The sequence below is a fragment of the Salmo salar genome, chromosome ssa03 (assembly GCF_905237065.1).
Source record: "Salmo salar chromosome ssa03, Ssal_v3.1, whole genome shotgun sequence".
NCBI classification, from domain to species: domain Eukaryota; kingdom Metazoa; phylum Chordata; class Actinopteri; order Salmoniformes; family Salmonidae; genus Salmo; species Salmo salar.
In genome coordinates, this window is record NC_059444.1 from 57,290,093 (window position 1) to 57,313,277 (window position 23,185).

Here is a 23,185-nt window from a genome sequence, read left to right on the forward strand (position 1 = left end):
AGAAAGAGAGAAAGAGGGATAGAAAAAGATAAAGAAAGAGAGAGAAAGAGAGAAAGAGAGAGAGAAAGAGAGAGAGAGAGAAGAAAGAAAGAGAGAGAGAGAGGGAGAAAGAGAAAGAGAAAGAGAGAGAGAGAGAGAGAGAGAGAGAGAGAGATTAAGCCAAGGTGATCTATGGCCTGAATGGATGAATGGAGTCTGAGAGGTGGAAGGGAACACTGTCGACAGATAATGGCGACAATGTGCAGTCAACAAAAGCCACCATCTGCAATGATTGTATTATTTTAGAGGGTTCCAATTGGTGTATGTCCTGTGAGCAGATACATTAGAGACACTGTAGCATGTAATACATTTTCTACAAGAGTCCATATCTATTTTCCACACAGTTGACACACAAAGAACATCTAGAACCCCTTTCATTTCAATACCTCGTAACTTTGCATATCTGGATCAGAGAATTTATTCTCATAAAAATAATCAAGCTCCATCACTCAGTGGGGACAGCATGAATAAATAATGTCCATAATTTAGATAAAATGAATCATCAATCTATTTATACAACAATCTAATCAAGCTTCGACGTCAGCACTTTGGTGTCAGAATAAAATGTTTTCTTCTGATTCAGGCAGTTATGCAACCAGGGACACAAAGAGATCCACGAGGCGAAGAATGTGACAATTGAACACTACCTATATGATATGGGGATGTCATGCTATCATCTTGTTATATTCTTGGCCATTAACTCTCAAATGTCGGTGATCTTCTGATGTGCTACTCCTTTGCCATATCTGAACGCCGCTCCAACCCATTTCACCGTCCTCTATTGGTAAAAACTGCTCGGTTCATCACAGAATGGGAGTGTAAAGAGGGTTTGGGGGGGGGGGGGGGGCGTCACAAGCATCCACAATCCAACCATTGGCGATGTAAACCGCAAATGAACCGTGGCGTTTTGACCCCCTTTCTCGCTATGGGTTTTTCACAGAATCTCACGAGGAAACGTAAGTATATCGTGGTATTTGTTTGACAGTGTTGATTGTTGTGCCTTTGTAGAGTCTTGTTTAATTAAACAGGTGTTAAGTAACGCTCACGGCAATGTTTTTTTTTTATATATAAAAAGAGCTCGACAGCAGGAGGAAGGGAAAAGGCGCGAGCTCATTGTTTTAGTTGGGAGAGATGGAGAGGAGAGATGGAGAGAACCGCGTCGCTGTATACAGCCATGTTGTAGACTAGGCTAGCTACTGATTGCGCGACAAAGTGAGAATGGCAACGAGCACTGGTGTCTTGCCAAAAGGAGAGAAACGATATAGATGCTCTATTGTGAGTCATCACAGGACAAATGTAGTCTACGCAACCACGAATAGCATACGATGTGGTTGTTGGTTACGGAGATATTCATGCACGTGATTGATTGTTGTGTTTTGTTAACTGTCATGACTTAACTATATTATTGTCCCAATGTTGGTGCTTGTGGCTTTGAGAGATCACCACTACCTTACACTGGACAGTTCCCGACGGGTTTAGCAGCGAATACAAACTTGCGCTGTTCACTTGCTAGTGGTGCTGAACGCTCATGTTGACAATGCTTCAGACCAAAATGGTTGTCTCACGTATACATTTATTTAGAAATACAAACGTAGCCTACATGCTACGTTTGGTAACTATGTCTATGAACCACCCCTATATGATAACAGGCACCAAATGCATTATACACAGGTAGGTCAACGGAAGTTTATTCAAATGAAAATGTCCTTGATCAAACACGGTGCTTGACATTTTTGTTCAGTTATGTAAACACCATGCGTAGGTATTTTAATCATCTAAGTTGTCCTGTTTAAACGTTGAAATGTCCCATCTGTGACAGACCATGACCATCGAAAATTTGTGCCATTAACAAAGACAGCTGGACGTGCATTTGTGGAAACCAACAGGCAGAATCCGTTAAATCAGAGGAATCGATCCTTCTGTGCATGGTGTTAAAGCACGGCTCACCGGTCACTGTGAGTGATTGACTGTCCATTAACCACCCAACGAACCAGTCAGCGGCTGTTGGCGAAAGGATCAGCTAACGGAACCCGCAGCGAATAGCATCTCTAGATGCTTGACATTCGGCTTCGGTGCATAGCCGGTAACTACTGTATCTGGGGGGTACTTTGGAGAGTGACGTGTTGGTATGAGAGTAGTATTCAGTTCACTTATGTTACTAGTAAAGGTAATGGCTGAAGTATATTTTAGTAAGAATTCAGGTTTACCTAAAAGTCATGGTTTGATTTTTGTAGCCCCGTCTATTCGATGGATTTCAATTATTTCTTTTGATACAGCTGTTAATGGAAACGTTCAAGGTTAAGTGTCTGGTGTCTAGCTTAAGGTCTAACATCACTTAATGTCCCTCCTGAAATCAAGTAGGCTATTTGGACACCTTCTGTTCTCAGACCATTAAGACCTTTCATTCCAGCAGCAACAATGCCACAATGATGATGTAGACATGTGCACCTAGCAATATTGAACATTCCTCATTGATATTTCAAACCCACAGCTTTATGGATGCATTGTCACCAGTTGCTTTTCAGTGTGTAAGTCAAATCCATTACTGGAGAAGACAGTACAGATAGGCCTGAACAGCACTTGATGCATGATGAGGCATGCTCCTGGGCCATTGACAGTGATAATGATGATAATGTAGTCTATTATGTAACATGTTCCACCAGGTCTACTGTAAGAGAGGTTAAGTGTGTGTGTTCCAAGGGGCACCCTATTCCCTTTATAGTGCACAACTTTTGACTAGGGCTCTGGTCAAAAATAGGGCACTATATAGTGAAAAGATTGCCATTTGGAATACAACCTATGTTATGTGGAGGTGAGACACCTCACCCACCACCAATTGTTGTATTGTGCCTTTTGGCTGTATGATTGTGTTGGGTTTATTTTGTTTGGAGCACGGCATTCAATTGGGGCATGTTGTAATGTGAAGGTTGATGGGAACGGTTGGCTTTCAGTACATCCCCTGTGTGTGTGTCTGTCATATAGAGGATTTTCTGCACAGGGCTACTGTGGATTAGGTCGCTGGCTCGTTGCACACACACCTGCCTCGGTGTGTCTGTCCCTGTCTGTGTCCCTGTTTTTCTGTCCTGTCAGAACTAGGTTACCCATCTCCCCCTCACAAGCACATATGCAACATCTATTTCAGCTGTTGACCGTGTGTGTGTGACCCCTCCCCCCAGTACTGGCCTCAGTTCTCCCCTCACATGTAGGACGGTGCCAATCCTCAAGGACACCCTCTATCCTTCCATCCTCTTCCTCTCTCTCCCCCTTTCCTTGTTTTGCTCCATCTCTTTCCCTGGGTTTGTCCTCTCATCCCTCCCTCAAATTATATTCAAATAAAGAAATACATTCCTTTCAAAAGACATCTTGTTTTCCTGCCATTTGTTTGTCTTTGCAAGGACCATGTAGATTCTAAGGGCTCGATTCAATCCCTAGCGCTGGAGACGCGCTACAGCGCAATATACATTTAAAGGCAATGTTTATGCGTTTGCGGAGACTGCATTCATGGTAAATGCTGTAGATGTCGGCTCAATCGGAAATGACCTTTAAAGCTAGTTCAAACATACATTTTTTGACTTATAAATGAATGATATGTACCCATTGATTCTCAAAGAATATAACTTATACATGAATGATATGTACCCATTGATTCTTAAATAATATAACTTATAAATGAATGATATGTACCCATTGATTCTCAAAGAATATAACTTATAAATGAATGATATGTACCCATTGATTCTTGAAGAATATAACTTATAAATGAATGATATGTACCCTTGATTCTTGAAGAATATAACTTATACATGAATGATATGTACCCATTGATTCTCAAAGAATATAACTTATACATGAATGATATGTACCCATTGATTCTCAAAGAATATAACTTATACATGAATGATATGTACCCATTGATTCTCAAAGAATATAACTTATAAATGAATGATATGTACCCATTGATTCTTGAAGAATATAACTTATAAATGAATGATATGTACCATTGATTCTCAAAGAATATAACTTATAAATGAATGATATGTACCATTGATTCTTGAAGAATATAACTTATACATGCCTCATGAGCTTAGTTCAACTGTCATACCCCACCAGAACCCAAAATATAAGCTTGTTTTACACCGATGTTTATAAAAAATGTACATCTAAACAAACACTCTATATCCTCAAAACTGTGAATGAATTTGAGAGTGGTTACATTTCTACAGGCCCATCCATCATCTTTTCACCAAATCAGAGGCGGGGTGCCTGCTTCGTTATCGTTTAAGGATTCACGCTTTAAAGTGTTCAGTGCCAGTCCTGTACCTTTTAAGTGTCAACCTTTGGCGTCATTCTGCATACACTGAAGTGGCCATTATGGTAGATGCAGCCATCCATCTATAAAGTATTTGACCTAAGTACAAGATTATAAGCAGCAAGGATATAACCAACTTACTCGAGCAGAGTTCAACGTTCATCTGGGGATTAAGTGTAGGCCTACCTGAAGACCAACTCACTGGCCTTGTGGTCAGAGTGTCCACCCTGAGATTGAAAGAAGGTCAAAATGGGACCCGATATCTGCGTCTCTGCTTGGCACTCAGCATTAATGAGATAGATTGGGGGTAAGACCCTGCGATAGACTAGTGTCCTGTCCAGGGGGTGTACTTGTACATCAAGCTGCCTCATACTACAGAAACAGGAGATAGGCTCCTGCTTCTATGAGCCGTTCTGGCTCGCTCGTGGAAGGCTACTTGCTTACGTATAACAAACAAATGCAGCCCTGAAGCGTACTATGATGCTAAACCATCGCCGTAGCTAGCTTACAGAAGCATAGTGCTAAACTAACACTGAACCAAAGCGTAGAAGCATATTGAATCTCTACAGTACATTTGGCTAGGCTAGTGTTTGCTCGGGGCATCCATTCTGGCTGATATCCGGAACATTAAAATATGAATTAGCCATGTGACATTGACATATGGGCTTGTTCTGATTGGCCCTGGGGTGAATGGGCTCACTAGCAGCTCCTGTTTGACTGTCGCTACTCTGTCCTCTGCTTTCTCAACAGAGCGAGGACGTGTGTGTGTGTGTGTGCAGTGTGAGTCAGTGAGTTGAAGCATGTGTGGGTGTGTGTGTAGATGTTAGTAAATGCATGCGTGTGCGTGCGTGCGTGCACTGTGTGTGTGTGTCAGTGAGTTGATGCATGTGTGGGTGGGTGTGTGTAGGTGTTAGTAAAGGAAAGATGCTTGACCCTTCTCGCCAGAAGTATAACTGTCTCCAGGCTAGGCTTCAGTCGAGGTAGAAACGCAAAACACATGCAACCAAAAGGAGACTTAGAAAATAGGGAAATTGGCAGAGGTGCATATTTAAAGGGATTCACATGCATAGAGGCACAAATCATATGTAAGCACATACATGGGTGGGTCCACAGAAAATGTTGGGCATCCCTGACTTAAAACTTTTCAACATGCACACTGTCAAGTGTTCTGATATCCTGTATTATAAACAACTCTTTGCTACTGCCTCAGTTCCAGAAACCTGAACAACCAACAAAACCCCATTCCTAACAGACTTTATTGTAATGCTGTGGTGTACAGTAGCCCTAACCAACTCATTAATCCAGTTGTCATCAGTCTTGCACCCACCCAGCTGTCTCCTCCCTCCGGTGATGAATACGTGAGAGAGACTCAAACAGTGGAGGGTTGGCAGGGAACGTCTGCTGCTGGGTTGCGTACACGTTGGGTTATAGGGGCTAATCCGCCATTGAAACAATAACAAAGCGGGCACCCTGCCTCTGTTTTGGTAAAAAGCTGAAAGATGGGGCTGGTGAAATGTAACCACTCTCAAAACTGACCATGCGTGATATCAAATGTATAGTTTTAACCTTGTTTTGGGGATATACAGTGTTTGTTTACATTTACATTGCTTAAAAACATTGGAGTAAAACAAGCTTTCTATTTGGGGTTCTGATGGGGTACGACAGTTGAACTAAGCTCATGAGGCATTTATAAGTTCTATTCTTCAACCATCAATGGGTTGACACTGAGTGTATAAAACATTAGGAACACCTTCCTAATATTGAGTTGCACACCCTTTTGCCCTCAGAACTGCCTCAATTTGTCGGGGCATGGCCTCAACAAGGTGTCTAAAGAGTTTCGACAGGGATGCTGGCCCATGTTGACTTCAATGCTTCCCACAGTTGTGTCAAGTTGGCTGGATGTCCTTTGGGTGGTGGACCATTCTTGATACACACGGGAAACTGTTGAGTGTGAAAAACCCAGCAGCGTTCTAGTTCTTGACACAAACTGGTGGCACCTACTACCATACCCTGTTCAAAGGCACTTCATATTTTGTCTTGCCAATTCACCCTCTGAATGGCACTCATACACAATCCATGTCTCAATTGTCGAATGGTTTAGAAATCCTTCTTTAACCTGTCTCCTCCCCTTCATCTACACGGATAAAAGTGGATTTAACAAGTGACATCAATAAGGGATGACACCTGGATTCCCCGGGTCAGTATATGTCATGGAAAGAGCCAGTGTTCCTAATGTTTTGTACACTGAGTTAGGATTGCAAAATTCCCGGGAACTTTCAATAAATTCCCTGGTTTCCCAGCAATCCTGGTTGGAGATTTCTGGATTTCCTGCTTATTCTGGGAATTCTCCGACTGGGATTTCAGGAAAACCAGAGAATTTATTGAAAGTTCCCGGGATTTTGCAACCCTACACTGAGTGTATATCATTGATTTAAATGTTCAAAAATGCATGTTGCAACTGCAGATTGCTCCTTTAACTCAAAAAGCGTCTTGTCTCCAACGGGTGAATCTCGTGGGCGTTACAGGATGCAGCGGCACCACCCACCTGGAGCATTGTGGCAGCTGCAGTTCCGAGCTCCAGGGACAAGGGTGGTTCGGTGGGGAAACAACTGGTTTATGTCTGTTAACATGGTTTCAATGTAATCCAATTCAACTTTTATTATTATTCATCCCTGGTGGGTAAGACTGTAAAACAAGGTTCCAGATTGGTTTCTAGTGGTCACTTTCTTTTTTGGGGTATACTGATGTTAGAGGAGGGATGTTGACCTTGTGGGTACTCAGAAAGTGACTTTAGGGAGCTTTGAAACACATGGTTCACTATGGTACCTGTATGTAGTCTAAGCTGGAAAGCCTTTCTTTCATTGGGCTGTTTCCATATCTATTCATGCCTCTGCTATGGAGGATGTTGAATGTTGTTGAATCAGAAATGAGAGATGCAGCTGGCAGACCCAACAACATCAAAAGAACACCACTCTCTCGGGTCTCCTGTAATTGTAAATATATGAGCCAAGCTGAGGGTAACAACAGACTATGATTCAGCCCTTCAGCCTTTGCAGGCCAGGGGACTTCAGCATGATTATATGTATATGTATGCATAATATATCTTTTTTTGTGTATGTATTTGTTTCTGGAGCGGGGAAGCGGAAAATAGTTCAGGGGAATATACATACATTTTCAATTTTGGAGTAGTATGGATACTTTAATATTGAATCTATTATCGTTACAGCGTTGGCCACCTTAATGTGTTTTGGACTGGGAAACCTTCCACATACACAAGCAATGGCTACGCTAGATTGTTTTGCTGTTGGAAGAGGCGGAAGTTATCAGTGACAATGGAATACAAAAAATAAGGTGCAACATAAGGTTGTGACCACACTAATAAAATTACTAAAACATTGAAAATAATTGAACACTAGAAACCATCTGTGACAGTTTGTTTGGCCTACATCTAGGCTACAGCACACCATGACGCATCTATACATTTCTTTAGTTGAGTATTCCAGATTTCCCGACCGAGTGGGGAGGGGGAGCACTAGAAGAAACAAGGTGGTTTTTATGATGTGGGATGGTATAGCAATCATGGTAACAGCCAATTGGATTTAGCCGGTGGCAGATGGAGCGGGCAATGTCTAGCCTAGACTGTGGACAGACCCTGCTGGGCAGGTTTGGCACACGCCCACCCTATATGCCCTGTCGACCATGGCTCTCACTCACACCAGAGCTGCGCCAGGGCCTGTTGCTCTGCCATTTGAGCCTCGTTAGCTCCCCCTTCTGCGCGGAGAGTTCGCTGGCGGAGAGAGGGTAGTGCAAGAACGACCACAGCCTTCTGTTCCCTCGGAAGGCCTGGGGACAGTAGTGTGTGTTCACTGAACTGGAAGATGCCTTTTGGGTGGCCGCAGCTGCCCTGTTGCCTCTATGCTGCGATGAGGTGATATCCTTCCTGTTATCCTAGCATTCTATGCAAGAGGACGCTGTGGTCTGTTTACAAGTCAACTAACATTAGTTACAGTGTTGTTTGATGTTGTTGAAGTGATTGTTCTTCACTCCAAAATACCAGTTTTATAAGATACTTTGAAATGTGTCAACGCAATCTGTTGTGTTTGTGTAGATCCAGCTATATGTCTCAATCCCACATGAATGGGAAAGAAGAGAGCATTTTCTGAATAAAAAATGTAAAAAAGTTTCCAAATGACACCCACTTGGGATGCAGACAAAGATTGGGTATTGCAGTTCATAAGATTAGTATTACATAATGACTAGCTCTAATGACGTACCCTCCTTCCTGTGTGTCCCCTCAGTTAGCCACTGACCTGCCTGAGTCATGGAGTCCCTCTTTGGGGGCGAGCTGGGCCTCCTGGGTGGGGGCGAGGGGCTGAGGGATGACGGCTGTGGCTTGGGGTCGGGGGTCAACTGGTCGGCCTCACCCATCGAAGACGACATGTACCCCTCCCACTTCGCCCTGGCTGCCGCCTACCATGACATCAAGACGCGATTGGCCAGCCTGGAGCGAGAGAACAGCAGCATCAAGAGGAAGCTGAAGAACTATGAGGTCAAGGTAGGTTGACTGATCTGTTCATGACAGAAGCTACGTCCCAAATGGCACCCTATTCCCTTTATACTGCACTACTTTAAAGAGAAGTCCTATGGCCCTATGGGGCCTGGTCAAAAGTAGTGCACTATATAGGGAATAGTGTGTCATTTGGTTACACAGACATTGATTGGTCAGATAGTATACAACACTGATGCTGTAGGTCTACATCAGCCATCCAATGTCCCTTTTTGAATATTTTTAAAAGGCATCCCCCTTAAAGGGATAGTTCTGGATTTTGGCCCTTTATCTACTTCCCCAGAGTTAGATTAACTCTAGATAGCATTTTTATGTATCTGAGTCCAGTTTGAAATTGGAGGTAGTTTCGCAAGAAAATGCTAACTAGCCTAGCACAAAGACTAGAAGTGCTAGTTATTCCCATATACTTCCAGTCATTGCGCTAATGCTAGTTAGCAAACGTGCAAATGCTAGATAGCAACTTTCTCAAAACTACATGCAGATACATAAAAATGGTATCCATGGGTTCATCTGACTCTAGGGAAGTAGATAAAGCTTCATTGCCAAAATCCCAGACTATCCCTTTAAAGGTATCACTGATTTTACATGACTGAATTGGTAAAAGCTATTCTATGGAACCTGTGCTTTCGCCTATGTAATTGAGTTCGATCCGTGATTACTTCCAGGAGAGGAGGAAGGAAGGATTGATTTTGAAAGTATTGAAACATTCAGGCATACCTGAATGAGGCCATTATTCAGTTGAAACTCACAGTGGAAAGGCTTGTGGTAGAGGAAGGTTATTTTCTAACCTCTAAAAATAATCTGACCTCGACTTGCACTGGTGTACTCTTTTTTTCCATCTCCTTTTGCTTTTTCCATCTCCTATCTTTTGAGCTGTGACACTCCGTGTCCTATTCTCACGGTCTTCCTTTGATCTACTTTCTCACCTACTCATCTAATTTTCCTCCTCTGTCCTTCTCTTGTACCTCTCCCCTCCTCTCCCTCAGTTCCCTATGATCAGTGAGTTTGAGGAGGAGAGGACCCTACAGTGCTGCTCCTGTGAACCCAAGGAGCCCAGCCTACTGCAGTCAGAGACCACCAACCTGCAACAGAGAGTCAACTCACTCACACAGGAGGTAAGACATGGAGGAAGAGAGGAGAGGGGAGAGAAGACGAGAAGGGTGAGAGAGGAGAGGAGAGGGTAGAGGAAGAGAGGGGAGAGTGAGGAGAGAAGAAGAGAGGGGTGAGGGATGCGAGACGAAGAGACGGAGGGAGGGTGGTGAGGGGAGAGAGAGGTAGGAAAAGGAGGGAGGAGAGTAAAACAGGGAGGAGAGGAGAAAAGAGAGAGAGGGGTGGGAGGAACTGCACATCGAACACATTTTCCTTTCTCCTACACTTTTCCTGTAATGGCACATTTTCTCAATTCCATCCAATAAATATGACCACTGCCCTGGTGAGAGAGGGGCTATTTCGGACACACACTCGCCGCAGGCTTTACTGCACGTCCGTAGAGATGATGGCAGAGTGGCACTTCGGATTGCAAGTTTACAAGAAAAAGGATGCTTCTTTGTTCAAGAATATAAAACTTAGACTTTATAATATAAAAGATGGGAAAATGTTCCTTATAATTCCTCTAATTCTAATACATTATAAGTGCAATAAATGAAGGCTATTTTGTGCAGTAAATTCAAGATATCATATAAGCAAGTAGCGGTCAAAAAGCTATACCGCTCCCCCGTCTAACCAAGACTCCTCCACGTAGGCCCGACTTCCTCCCTCAAATAACCTTTCCTCCTCCCGTAGCCACTGCACCGTCTGCAAGGGGGGGTAATCATCTCCAATAATGGCTTCACACTAATAATTCAACTAATAATGCTCTGGTTATTGTATACAAATACAAATTGGCTATTTGGCTTTAACATTCCGGCCCCTAATTGTAAAATGCACAATCAATTATCTAAAATATTTCAAGTAGAGCCCATAACAACAAAAACTATACTACATCAGAGCGTAATCGTAATTCATAATTGTCTAACGTCCTATATAGACCTAGATGTATGGTTGTATGTGGGTGCGTGTCGGTGAAAAATCCATAGTTCATGAGCGTGACATCTTGGGACGCAAATGTCACTTAAAGATGGAGGTTGCAGGTTTTGCCCTCAGTAGAAGCAGGTGGTTAGGAGTGAGAGGCTCAAGGTCGTTGGGGTCGTTGGTCACCGTTGTTAATGGCCTGTCATTTATGATTGCCTTGACCTCGCACAGAGTTGTTTGCAAAGCCTAGTCATCCGGTGCTTGTTCTTTGAGGATTGATGCTAGAATCTTCTTCACTAGCCGAATCAGCTTTTCCCCGTACTCCTCCATGTTGGGCTCCTGAGGGAGGGTTGAACAACCATTTTATATCCAAAGTTCTGTAATGTGTTCTGGATCTTCTTGTGATCCAGTTCCTTTAGAGCCTCTGCTAGCTCCCTTTGTGCACCCACAACGTTTGTGCCATTATCAGTCCTGATACTAGAGACTGGGCCTCTTTGGCAGATAAATCTACGCAAAGCGTTAATGCAAAGCTGTGTCTAAGTAGCTAGCAACCTCTAGATGGATGGCACGACAAACAAGGCAGATAAAAATCACACCCCATCACTTCACAAGAGAGCAGCCTCGCTTGACCTGTACAGGACCAAAGTAGTCCATACCCATATGGGTAAAGGGTGGCAGGTCAGAGGTCACACGGTCCTGTGGAAGGTCAGCCATCTTTTGTCTCCAGCTTTGACCTGCATACGCCTACAGAAGACACAGCTCTTAAGGATCTTTCTTGCCAATGAATTGGCCAATTGGCCCCTCCCGCAATGACCAACCTGCTCATGAATCTGTCGTAGGATCAGTTTGGAGATGTGGGAATCTTTTGGCAGTATCATGGGGTTCTTTAGCTCCATAGGCATGGATCCTTTACTTATCCATCCTCCTACTCTTAGTAGGCCTTTAGCCATGATTGGGTCCATCTTACCGATTCCTTTAGCACATTGAGTCCCTTTATCTTCAGGTGCTGCTTCTGCTCGTAGCAGATAATTGCTTTCTCAGCGTCCTCCATGTCCTCTACAGTGAGGCTTTGTGTCTTGACAGACAGTCGAGCGTGTAATTCAAACCTTTCTGTTCTGGCTTGATCGGAGCAGCAGTCCTCTTAGCTCTTGACGCTGTTCCATGTTGAATAGTGCTCAAACAGCTTGCTAGTTGAACTCTCATCTGTCACGCTCACACTATTTATAATGACATCTTTCCTTACCTCGGAGTCGTCCTGAGGGATAGAGCCCAGCTGTAGATTCTTCGGCAATTGTGTTTCTGGTTTCTCAAAACTCTGGTCCTGCCAGCCATCTTGAATTCAGAAAGGTGTCAATGTTCAGGCCACGTGAGGCGTCGTCAGCTGGGTTCGGTTTTGTATTGATGTATCGCTACTGCTCTCCTCTTGACAGATCACGAATCACGGAGACTCGGTTCGCTACAAAAGTATGGAATCTTGTAGTCTTGTTGATATATTTTAGTACAGACTGTCTCTCTGTCCAGAAAGTCGAGTCTTGTAGTTCAATCTGGAGCTCTGTTCTGAGCATCCGATCTACTCGCACAGCTAGCGTTGATGCTGAATTCCAGCCTGGGGATTGTCTTCTGCTTAATTGGCGTCACTTTGGACTTACCTAGCACAAATGCAATGTGAACCTTTTCTTCTTCGCCTGTGAGCCTCAAGTGGCTTGCAGTTCCGTAGCCTTGTTCACTTGCATCACAGAAGTGATGCGTCTAAGCAGTTTTAAATGGACCAAAGTTTTCAAGCATCTATTCACCTGGAATCCGTAAAGCTGATCCAACTCTGAGAGCCATCTTTGCCATGGTTTACAGAGTTCCTCTGGAATGGGCTCATCCCAGCCACACTTCATCTTGCAGGATCTGCTTGGCCTTCAGAATAAAGGGAGCAAGGACAACTAGTGGATCGTAGAGTGAGCTTACAGTTGAGAGGATACCTCTTCTGGTAGCTGGTCGACCCTTGATCATGACTCTGTAGGTGAATAGGTAATTCTCGATATTCCATTGGATACCAAGCGCTCGTTCGAAAGGTAGCTTTTCTCTGTTGAGATCCAGTGCCTTTATCTGCTTGGCTTTATGTTCATCAGGGAGGGAGGCCAATACAGCATGGCTGTTACTAACCCATTTGGTCAACTTAAATCCACAGATCCCTGAGATCTCTTGTGAGAGCTATAGCTTGCTGTTCTGTTCACACTGACTTGAGACAGTCATCAACATAGAAGATATACAGAACAGTATCAGTAACCTCCTTATCATATTTCTGACAGTTATCTTCTGCGGTCCTTCATGGTGCGAAGTTTGCACAGCTTGTTGAGGATACAGCCCCAACGAGATGGACTGTGATTCGGTTACTCCTCCAATTCTTTGCTGGTGTCACTCTCTGGCCACCAAGGGAAGTCCACATCGTTGTCCTGAACACGTACCTGGTGGAACATGCCTTCGATGTCTGCCATAATGGCAGTTTTCTTGATGGAACATGAGCAAGACACCTATGAGTGTGTTTGCTGGGTCTGGGCCTTGAAGCAGTTTGTTGTTAAGAGATGTGACTTTGAAAGACGATGCACAGTCAAACACCACTCTAATGGATCCCTTGTGTTTATGATAGACACCATGGTGTGGTATATACCACAGCCTGCCATCTTTCCGCTGGAGCTGCTCTCAAGGCACCTTTTCAGCATAGCCTTTCTTTATTACCTCATCCATGAAGCGCTTGTATTCCGTAGCAAAAACTTCATCCTTCTTAAACTTTCTAATGAGGTTCAAGGTTCACTGCTCTGCCATCGGATAGTTGTTTGGCATGACCACATCCTTATTTCGAAGAGGTAAAGGTAAGTTATGGTGGCCATCTTTAAGAGCTACAGAGCTTGATGCCATCTGCATGAACTTGAGATCTTCAGCTGACATCTCACTCTTCCCTTCACACTCCTTTTCAGAGAAGTCATGGTTGTACTGATTGACAATCATATTTTCCAATTTACAATGGATATGCGGTTGGTAGTCACCGTAGGATGTCCGCATTCATCCGTAGCAGTACAGGGGTTAAGTGGACCATTGACCACCCATCCAAATACTGTCCTTACCGCATTCGGTCTGTTTCCTTCACTATTAATGATCTGCCAGGGTTCTGTCACCTTTTGGGCATTGATTCCAATCAGTAACTCAATGTCAGCATTAATCTCATTCAGTTGGATTTCCTTTAGATGAGGCCACATTTGGATGTTGTCTCTTGTCACCGGGATTTTGCTCTGTGTGTAGGCCTTTGGGAGATCAATTTTTTTTCTGTCTATGCTACCTACCTCCAAACCAGATACCTCATAGCTCGACAGGGTTCTCCTGTCCCATTGTCTGTAGGAAAATGTCCGACTTCCGACCTTTAGCATTAAGTGTCCTCATTCATTTATGTACAAAACGTCGCTGAGCTACCAGGATCAAGGAAAGCAAAGGTGAACACGGTTTTGGTTCCCTTTGCAACCTTCACTTGAACAGGTACTATTGCCAATGTGCAATCCCTACCGGCCCCAGTTCCTTCACCATCTCCCAATGACACGAAAGCACTGCTGACAGATGTTTCCTCCTGCTTGCTGCTACTCTACCCCCTTCTGACCTTTGAGAGTCTGACCGCTCTGCCTTCTGACATGGAGATCTTTCTTTTCCTTCCATATGTAGAATGGTGGGGTGCCTTCCATTACAGCTTAGGCAGGTCATTCTTTTCTTGCAGTCTCTGCTCATGTGACCTTTAGTCAAACAACCGAAGCAGAGGCCATTGGTTTTCAGGAACTCAATCTTAGTGTCATGTGACTGTGCTTTGACTCGCTTACACTCAACCAAAAGGATGCTTACCATCGCAGTACATACATGGGTCCTGAGCCTTGGGGGCCTCAGGTGCGTTGCTGCTTTGCTTTTTCCCTTTGGATGTAATTTCCGTTGATGGGATTTCAGCTGTGTCACCCACAACTACCTTTGCTCTTTGATTTACTCCATCTGGAGTCTGTTATAGTCTTCATTTTTGGGCTGGAAACTGGATCTTTAATATCGCCAAACAATGGATCTTGCATGACCTTGGCCTGTCTCTCCATGAAAGTCACAAGGTCACGGAATTTGGCTCTATGCTTGCTTCTCTCTAAATCATCAAATGCCGTTGACCTCCATCTCTCTCTTAGTTTGTATGCAAACTTCCGTACAATCTGCTTCAAATTGGAGGGAAGGTTGAGCTCTTCCATATATTCCAGGTCTTGCATAGTATTTTAACAGCCTCGCAGATAGAGCACATAGCTATACAGTGCGGGTGAACCTCTTCCTGCTGCTGGTTTCAAAATGGTAATGTTGACGGTAAGTCTAAGGCCCTTTTCAATAGGGATTTTGGACAGCACCTAACTTTATGAAATCCACAGGTGATATTACAGGTGTTGGTTCATCTTCCATAAATGCACTGGGATTTTCCTTCTTCAGGTAAGCATTCATTCCATCTCTGTTGGCTCATTTGGAGACTTGTGAATCCGTTGGAATGCTCTCCATGACCTTTAATTTAGTGTCTGATGCTGCTATTTTTGCCTTCATTTCCATCACCTCCATGGCTGATTGCAGTCGAGCCTTCTCCAATTCCAATGTATGCTTTTCATTTAATATAGCTGCTTGGGCTGAAAGGCCTGCTTTCTCTGCCTCAATTTTCAGGCGTGCAGAGGAGACAGGTAGATATTCTTGAACCGCTTGATCCAGTCTTTGAAGGCCTCTATGATGGCACATTAGAAATACTGTCACCTGGGGCAACCATTGTTTGTGGGTCCTGTTGAGTATTTTTTCCCATGTTTCCACCTCATTCAGAAATTCTGCAAAAGTTTCCATCTTTGGCTCATACCAATCAATTGTGTCATTCCTTTAATTCATCAGGTAACAATATTTGCACCGCTTCATGAGCCTCCTTAAATTCAGGGAGGATCGAATTCAATATTTCAACAGCTTCATTTACAATTTCAAAATGTCCTTCCTTAAGCAAAGCTTCAAATTTCGTTCATTTTGCGTGTGCACCGTCCATGTTTGCCTTTTTGTATAGAGCTGAGCAACTTTTTTATTTTCTGCCATAGCAGTGATTTGGGTTTGCGTGTCAGACATTTATTTCTCCTTTTATTCACTATGACACTTTGTAGTTTTTAATACGTTCACGCGTTTTGATTCGCGCAGTTTATTCCTTCCTTTGATTGCGCCTTAGATCAGTCGGTATATTTAATTTGCAACACCCAAAGTAATTCCATTTTCACTTATTTGTTTAGTATTTTTTTATTTTCTGTTTATCAAACATTAGCACCCATCGGCACTTCCAGCCTTTGTTTGAACGAACAATTGTATGGAACCAATGAGTTCATTCAAAAATTCTCATTGGTTACTCACGACTGCAGATTTGTAGGACTTGAAATCCTTCCAGAGAACGGTCGTCCCGGTCCAAGTGCGCTTCAGTTACAGAACAACAATCCAGCATGTGTAGCGGAGCTTTCTTTCGGGCTGAGTTTTTTTACTAATGTAATGGCACATTTTCTCTATTTCATCCAATAAATATGACCACTGCCCTGGTGAGAGAGGGGCTATTTCGGACACACACTCGCCGCAGGCTTTACTGCACGTCCGTAGAGATGATGGCAGTGTGGCACTTCGGATTGCAAGTTTACAAACAAAAGGATGCTTCTTCGTTCAAGAATATACAACTTAGACTTTATAATATAAAAGATGGGAAAATTTCCAATAATTCTAATACATAAGTGCAATAAATGAAGGCTGTTTTGTGCAGTAAATTCAAGATATCATATGAGTAAGTGCAAGCAAGTGCGGTCCAAAAAACTATACTTCCGCCCTCAAATAACCTTTCCTCCTCCCGTAGCCACTGCACCGGCCGCAAGGGGGGTATTCATCGCCAATAATGGCTTCACACTAATAATTCAACTAATAATGCTCTGGTTATTGTATACAAATACAAATTGGCTATTTGGCTCTAACATTTCCCTTTGTATATCTCCACCTTTCCCTCAGCTCCAGAAGAGTAAAGAGCGAGAGGAGAGACTGGAGGATGTGATTCAGGCCTATGAGAAGATCCACATGGAGAAGAGTAATGTTCAGAGAGACCTGGACAAGATGGTAAGACACAGTAGGAAACAGTGCCCCCTTCTGGACACCATGAGTAGTACTGGTAGAGCAATGGCGGGAGGGGACAGTATTATGGGCTAAAGCATTATAATGAAATAGAATCCTTTACATTCAAATTTAAGCAAACACTATATTGACCATCAGTTTTCCATCAGCAATGTACCTCAGAGGTGTGTGTGCGTGTGTGAGACAGATTGTACCGCTACCTGCACACATGTGTATGTACCCTACAGTCGTGGCCAAAAGTTTTGAGAATGACACAAATGTTAATTTTCACAAAGTCTGCTGCCTCAGTTTGTATGATTTCAATTTGCATATACTCCAGAATGTTATGAAGAGTGATCAGATGAATTGCAAAGTCCCTCTTTGCCATGCAAATGAACTGAATCCCCCAAAAAACATTTCCATTGCATTTCAGCCCTGCCACAAAAGGACCAGCTGACATCATGTCAGTGATTCTCTCGTTAACACAGGTGTGAGTGTTGATGAGGACAAGGCTGGAGATCACTCTGTCATGCTGATTGAGTTCGAATAACAGACTGGAAGCTTCAAAAGGAGAGTGGTGTTTGGAATCATTGTTCTTCCTCTGCCAACCATGGTTACCTGCAAGGAAACGCATGCCATCATCATTGCTTTGCACAAAAAGGGCTTCACAGGCAAGGATATTGCTTCCAGTAAGATTGCACCTCAATCAACCATTTATCGGATCATCAAGAACTTCAAGGAGAGCGGTTCAATTGTTGGGAAGAAGGTTTCAGGGTGCCCAAGAAAGTCCAGCAAGCGCCAGGACCGTCTCCTAAAGTTGATTCAGCTGCGGGATTGGGGCACCACCAGTACAGAGCTTGCTCAGGAATGGCAGCAGGCAGGTGTGAGTGCATCTGCACGCGCAGTGAGGCGAAGACTTTTGGAGGATGGCCTGGTGTCAAGAAGGGCAGCAAAGAAGCCACTTCTCTCCAGGAAAAACATCAGGGACAGACTGATATTCTGCAAACGGTACAGGGATTGGACTGCTGAGGACTGGGATAAAGTCATTTTCTCTGATGAATCCCCTTTCCGATTGTTTGGGGCATCCGTAAAAAAGCTTGTGCGGAGAAGACAAGGTGAGCGCTACCATCAGTCCTGTGTCATGCCAACAGTAAAGCATCCTGAGACCATTCATGTGTGGGGTTGCTTCTCAGCCAAGGGAGTGGGCTCACTCACAATTTTGCCTAAGAACACAGCCATGAATAAGAAACCATCTCAGACAACTTCTCCCAACCATCCAGGAACAGTGACGAACAATGCCTTTTCCAGCATGATGGAGCACCTTGCCATAAGGCAAAAGTGATAACTAAGTGGCTCGGGGAACAAAACATCGATATTTTGGGTCCATGGCCAGGAAACTCCCCAGACCTTAATCCCATTGAGAACTTGTGGTCAATCCTCAAGAGGTGGGTGGACAAACAAAAACCCACAAATTCTGACAAACTCCAAGCATTGATTATGCAAGAATGGGCTGCCATCAGTCAGGATGTGGCCCAGAAGTTAATTGACAGTATGCCAAGGGGAATTGCAGAGGTCTTGAAAAAGAAGGGTCAACACTGCAAATATTGACTCTTTGCATCAACTTCATGTAATTGTCAATAAAAGCCTTTGACACATATGAAATGCTTGTAATTATACTTCAGTATTCCCATAGTAACATCTGACAAAAATATCTAAAGACACTGAAGCAGCAAACTTTGTGGAAATTAATATTTGTGTAATTCTCAAAACTTTTGGCCACGACTGTGCGTCTGTGTGTGTGTGTGTGTGTGTGTGTGTGTGTGTGTGTGTGTGTGTGTGTGTGTGTGTGTGTGTGTGTGTGTGTGTGCTCTCCATCTATGTGTGTGTGCTCTCCATCAGACGACACTAGCAGAGCAGCACATGGAGCGTATCTGTGGTCTGGAGTCAGCTCTGAGGCAGAGGGAGGGATCCCTGCAGAAACTCAGTGCTCAGCTGCACAGCAAGAACATTCATTACCTACAGCTACACACCAGTCTGGACGTGCCTCGCGGTGAGTGTGTGTGTATGTTTGAGTGAATGCGGACGTGTGTGTTTCTGTGTATGTTTCTCACTGTACCTGGATGTGTACTACAGAGCGGAACGGGCGGGGTCCGACCCTGCAGAGCTCTCGTAGTCTGGACGCCGTGTCCGACCTGAAGCTGCAGCGGTTGGAGGCGGAGCTAGAAGGGGCGCGGCAGCAGGCCCAGGGGGCGTGTCAGAGAGAGGAGGAGATGAAGGAGGAGCAACAGAGGCTGCAGACAGAGATCAGACAGCTGCAGCAGGATGTTCAGACACAGGTCAGATAGTGACACACAGGAGGTTGGTGGGACCTTAATTGGGGAGGACTGGCTCATGGTAATGGCTGGAGCGGAATCAGTGGAATGGTAACCTTACATTTGCTACGTTTCAGCCGTTATTATGAGTCGTCCTCCCCTCAGCAGCCTCCACTGACACACACACACGTCTGTCTCTGTCCAGCAGGAGGTGACCACACCCTGTGAGCACTGCGACGTGGAGTGGATAAAGAAGGCAGGAGATGAACAGTGAGTGACAGCTGCCCATCTAATACTCCTGGCATGTAGCTATGTCAGTAGAATAACCAAGTCTACGTCTCAAATGGAACACTATTCGCTATTTAGTGCACTACTTTTGACCAGCACCCATAGGGGTATGGTGCCCTATATATGGAATAGGGTGCCATTTTGGACGCAATCCTAACATTGTCCCTCCTGTGCAGGGTGAACCTGGCGTTGGCCTACACTGAGCTGACAGAGGAGCTGGGTCGTGTGAGAGGTCTGGCTGTCAAACAGACTGAGATCCTCAGGAAGGCATCCCACGAGCAAATGGGTCAGTAGAAAACATGTGAATATTAAAGATTGTGCTCCATATGGACGTTGAATGGAGTGGAATTGCAGTATGCCCAATGAGGGTGGCAATAAGGACACTAATGTAATAATAAATGCGATTTAGCAGATGCTTTCATCCAAAGCGACTTAGTCATTTGTGCGTACATTTTTCGTACTGGTGGTCCCTGGCATTGCAAGCACCATACTCTACCAGCTGGGCTAAAGAGGCACCAATGGACTATAATAACCATCCCATTCTCTCTCCTCCAGTCCTAAGACACTCCCCAGCCCCCCAGCGTCGCTCCCCGGCCTCCCAACGCCCCTCCCCAGACCACCTCCACCTTCACCCCTCTCCCTCTCCTCCCCTCTCACCATCCTCACCCCCTTCTGGCCCCGCTTCCTACTCCCCCACTGGCCTCTCTTACTCACCCACCAGCCCAGCCTCCTACTCCTGCCGTCCAACCAGCCAACGGCTACGTGCCCGCTTCCAGGGGCGCCGCAGCTACTCGGAGGTGGCCGACTCATCTGCCCACCAGAGGCCCCCACCCAGGCTGCTCCGTGACCCAGTCTCCACCCTGCCCAAGCCCAGGAACATGGGGGAGTCTGGGGCCTACTCCCGCCCGCCCAGGGTTTCCCTGGCGGGGCTCCCCCGGCCGGCCTCGGCCCGTGGAGCTGTAGGAGGAGGTGGTGGTGGTGGTGGTGGAGGAGGGGGAAGCAGCCTGAGCAGTAGTCCCCATCACCATGACCTGGAGCAGGGCTTCCCTCTAGCTGCAGAGGTACACACCACATGTGTATATATTTGCTTAAATATAACTTATATAACCTTATTTTATACATTTTTGAAACCCACCACCCGTTTGGATGAGTTTTATTAGGGAGTAACATTTTAAAACATTAAAGTAAACATTTTTTATCCACCAAGGGGTGCCACTTCTGTCATCTGGAGCATTCCCCGGCCCCCACTCCACTGGTCACCCCGCCCCAGTCGTCTGATGATGAGGAGGAGTGGAGATGCCCATCCCCGGTGGCCAGTCCTCCCAGGACACTGGGGGTCATGGGGGTAAGCTCACGGGAACCCCCTCCCTGCCCCTCCTTCTTGGCCCCAAATGGCCCAGCTACTCTCACCTGCCACCTGCCAGGGTACCTGAACGCAGACCACGCCCAGTCCTGGCCTTCCATCAATGTGAGTTGTTGCTGCTAGACTTCAGAGCTCAGTAGTGTATCTCAATAGCAGTAATAATCAGAGCATCCTTACATGACATGCAAAAAGAAAACCGGTTCTTCAGTCATTACAATGAGTACATTTACAGTGTTTACCTTTGAGCTGAGTGTTTACACATCCTAACGGGTGCCGTTTTGTGATTGGCTGCCTGCAGTTGTGGATGGAGACGGAGGAGAACAACGCCCGGAGCTGCCCGCTGTGTCAGCTGACCTTCCCCACCGGTTACCCTGACGACGCCCTCATCAAACACATCGACACGCACCTGGAGAACAGCAAGATCTAACCGTTGCCCCCAGACACAGATCTAGGAACAACTTACCCTGTCAAATTCTAACCTAAACCATTACCAGGAAAACACAAAACTTATCTTAGTGCCCAGAGGCGAATTCATCCTACCCCAGTCTGCTTCTGCTTTGCGTCATGACTCTACCTGCTGAAAAATACAGGATTTACGATGGGCTCACCCTCAATAAAAGTGACAGCACCACAATTGCAGATCCCCTTTGCAATATGGCACTCTAGAGGAACAGACTCCATCTAACTGTAGAGAGGTGATACTGTCAAGCCCCTAGTCGTTTTCTAAACTGGAAAGTTTCCTTACCTCTGTTTTTGACCATGTTAGTTTAGGGCTATAACAAGGGCCAGTGCTGTTTCTGAATGCTCTCTATCTCACCCATGTTATCAGGTATGGTCTGACATGGTTACCTCGCACTGTTTTTAAAACCCATCAGTAAATGGGTCACACCCCTATCTACATGCTTTATCATAAAGTTTACTCTCCGTCAAACCAGAATGAAGTCTTTGGCCAGACTTTAAAGGGCATAACTGGAGGTACACAGCACTTTTTGGGGAATTTAGTTTGAATGGAATGAAGAATTTTCTTGAATCTTGATGAAAACCAACCTTTAAATGAATGAATTATAGTATGTGTCTTCATATAATGAAATGAAATAAGTCAAGGATGACAGAGGGGTTGGCGATGGCTATAAATGGTTGAGCTATGGCGGTATGTCAAGGACCCCGAAACAGGGATAGGATGGACCACTATAGGTACCTCATAAAACTCCCGTTGTATATTGACATTCAGGGATTTATGACATTGTAATAACAGGCCGAAGATGGTCTGGTTTGTAGGAGCTGTACAGTGATTCCAGGCTGTTGTTCTCCGTGGATGATTTGTGAATCTCAGAATACTGAAGCTTTATATGCAGTCATCTCCGGTACTTGCCTACAGGTTGTCAATACAATTCACAGCAACTCATTTAAAACCCAAACGGGGGAGGAATTTGATAGATACACAACATCAGCTGATTTCTCAACTCAGCCTATTCTGAAATTTGCACAGCAATCAATATGATCCAAATACACTGGATGGGGGATCTACCATCAGTACATTGTCTTACTTCAGATCAGTCGGCACTGATCAGTTGGTCGAGGGACGAGCGTCGCGCAGGGTTGACGCCACCAGTCGGAAGATGACGCCATTAGTATAGATACCTTAGAAGGTAACACTGCAATCAACCACAATAAAAATGCGGGATCGCTTCTAGAGGAACACCAAGACACTGCCAATGAGACAGAACAGTACGGAGATACAGGAATCAGAGATAAAGGAATGACACTTGAAAATGGACATGAACCCATGTGTTCACATTGCATTCCAACACACTACAGTATTCCTTTTGTGAATCTTTTCTTCCTTCAGTAGAATCATGCGGCTTAGTTTACTCTTTATAGTCATCTTTCGGTTTTGTGTAACGCAAATAATAAAAACTAAGTTTCAAAATGATATAACTGGTTGAACTTTAGCTTCTCTCAGTCTTCAATGACTAGTCTGTTAAACAGCAACTGGTTGGACTGGGTTCCACACTTCGATTCATTCGATTTAAAACTCACACGGGAACATGTTGTATACCTATAGGCATTTTACATTCCCTGCTTTGTGCAAAAGTAAAAGAGATCCTTCCAGTTAAACAACCGCTTACAATAGCTGTAATACATTG

At 44.6% G+C, this 23,185-nt stretch overlaps 1 protein-coding gene across 1 annotated transcript; it reads left to right on the plus strand.

The window, feature by feature from the left end:
• The first annotated feature begins 906 nt into the window (after positions 1-906).
• LOC106600849 (TANK-binding kinase 1-binding protein 1) lies at positions 907-22,971 on the plus strand. The gene is made up of 11 exons (XM_014192565.1): positions 907-995; positions 8,647-8,903; positions 9,902-10,030; positions 16,977-17,081; positions 18,975-19,125; positions 19,209-19,411; positions 19,596-19,657; positions 19,852-19,961; positions 20,231-20,736; positions 20,883-21,143; positions 21,337-22,971. The coding sequence occupies exons 2-11, from the start codon at positions 8,670-8,672 to the stop codon at positions 21,463-21,465; spliced, it is 1,890 nt and encodes a 629-aa protein (XP_014048040.1). The 5' UTR covers positions 907-995; positions 8,647-8,669; the 3' UTR covers positions 21,466-22,971.
• Positions 22,972-23,185: the final 214 nt, after the last annotated feature.

Excerpts from the sequence above, each read along its gene's own strand:
- LOC106600849 (XM_014192565.1), top strand. The coding sequence starts at position 8,670 with ATGGAGTCCCTCTTTGGGGGCGAGCTGGGCCTCCTGGGTGGGGGCGAG. Across the intron at positions 19,412-19,595 it reads AGCAGGATGTTCAGACACAG|GAGGTGACCACACCCTGTGA; the intron begins GTCAGATAGTGA and ends TCTGTCCAGCAG. Across the intron at positions 20,737-20,882 it reads GCTTCCCTCTAGCTGCAGAG|GGGTGCCACTTCTGTCATCT; the intron begins GTACACACCACA and ends TTATCCACCAAG.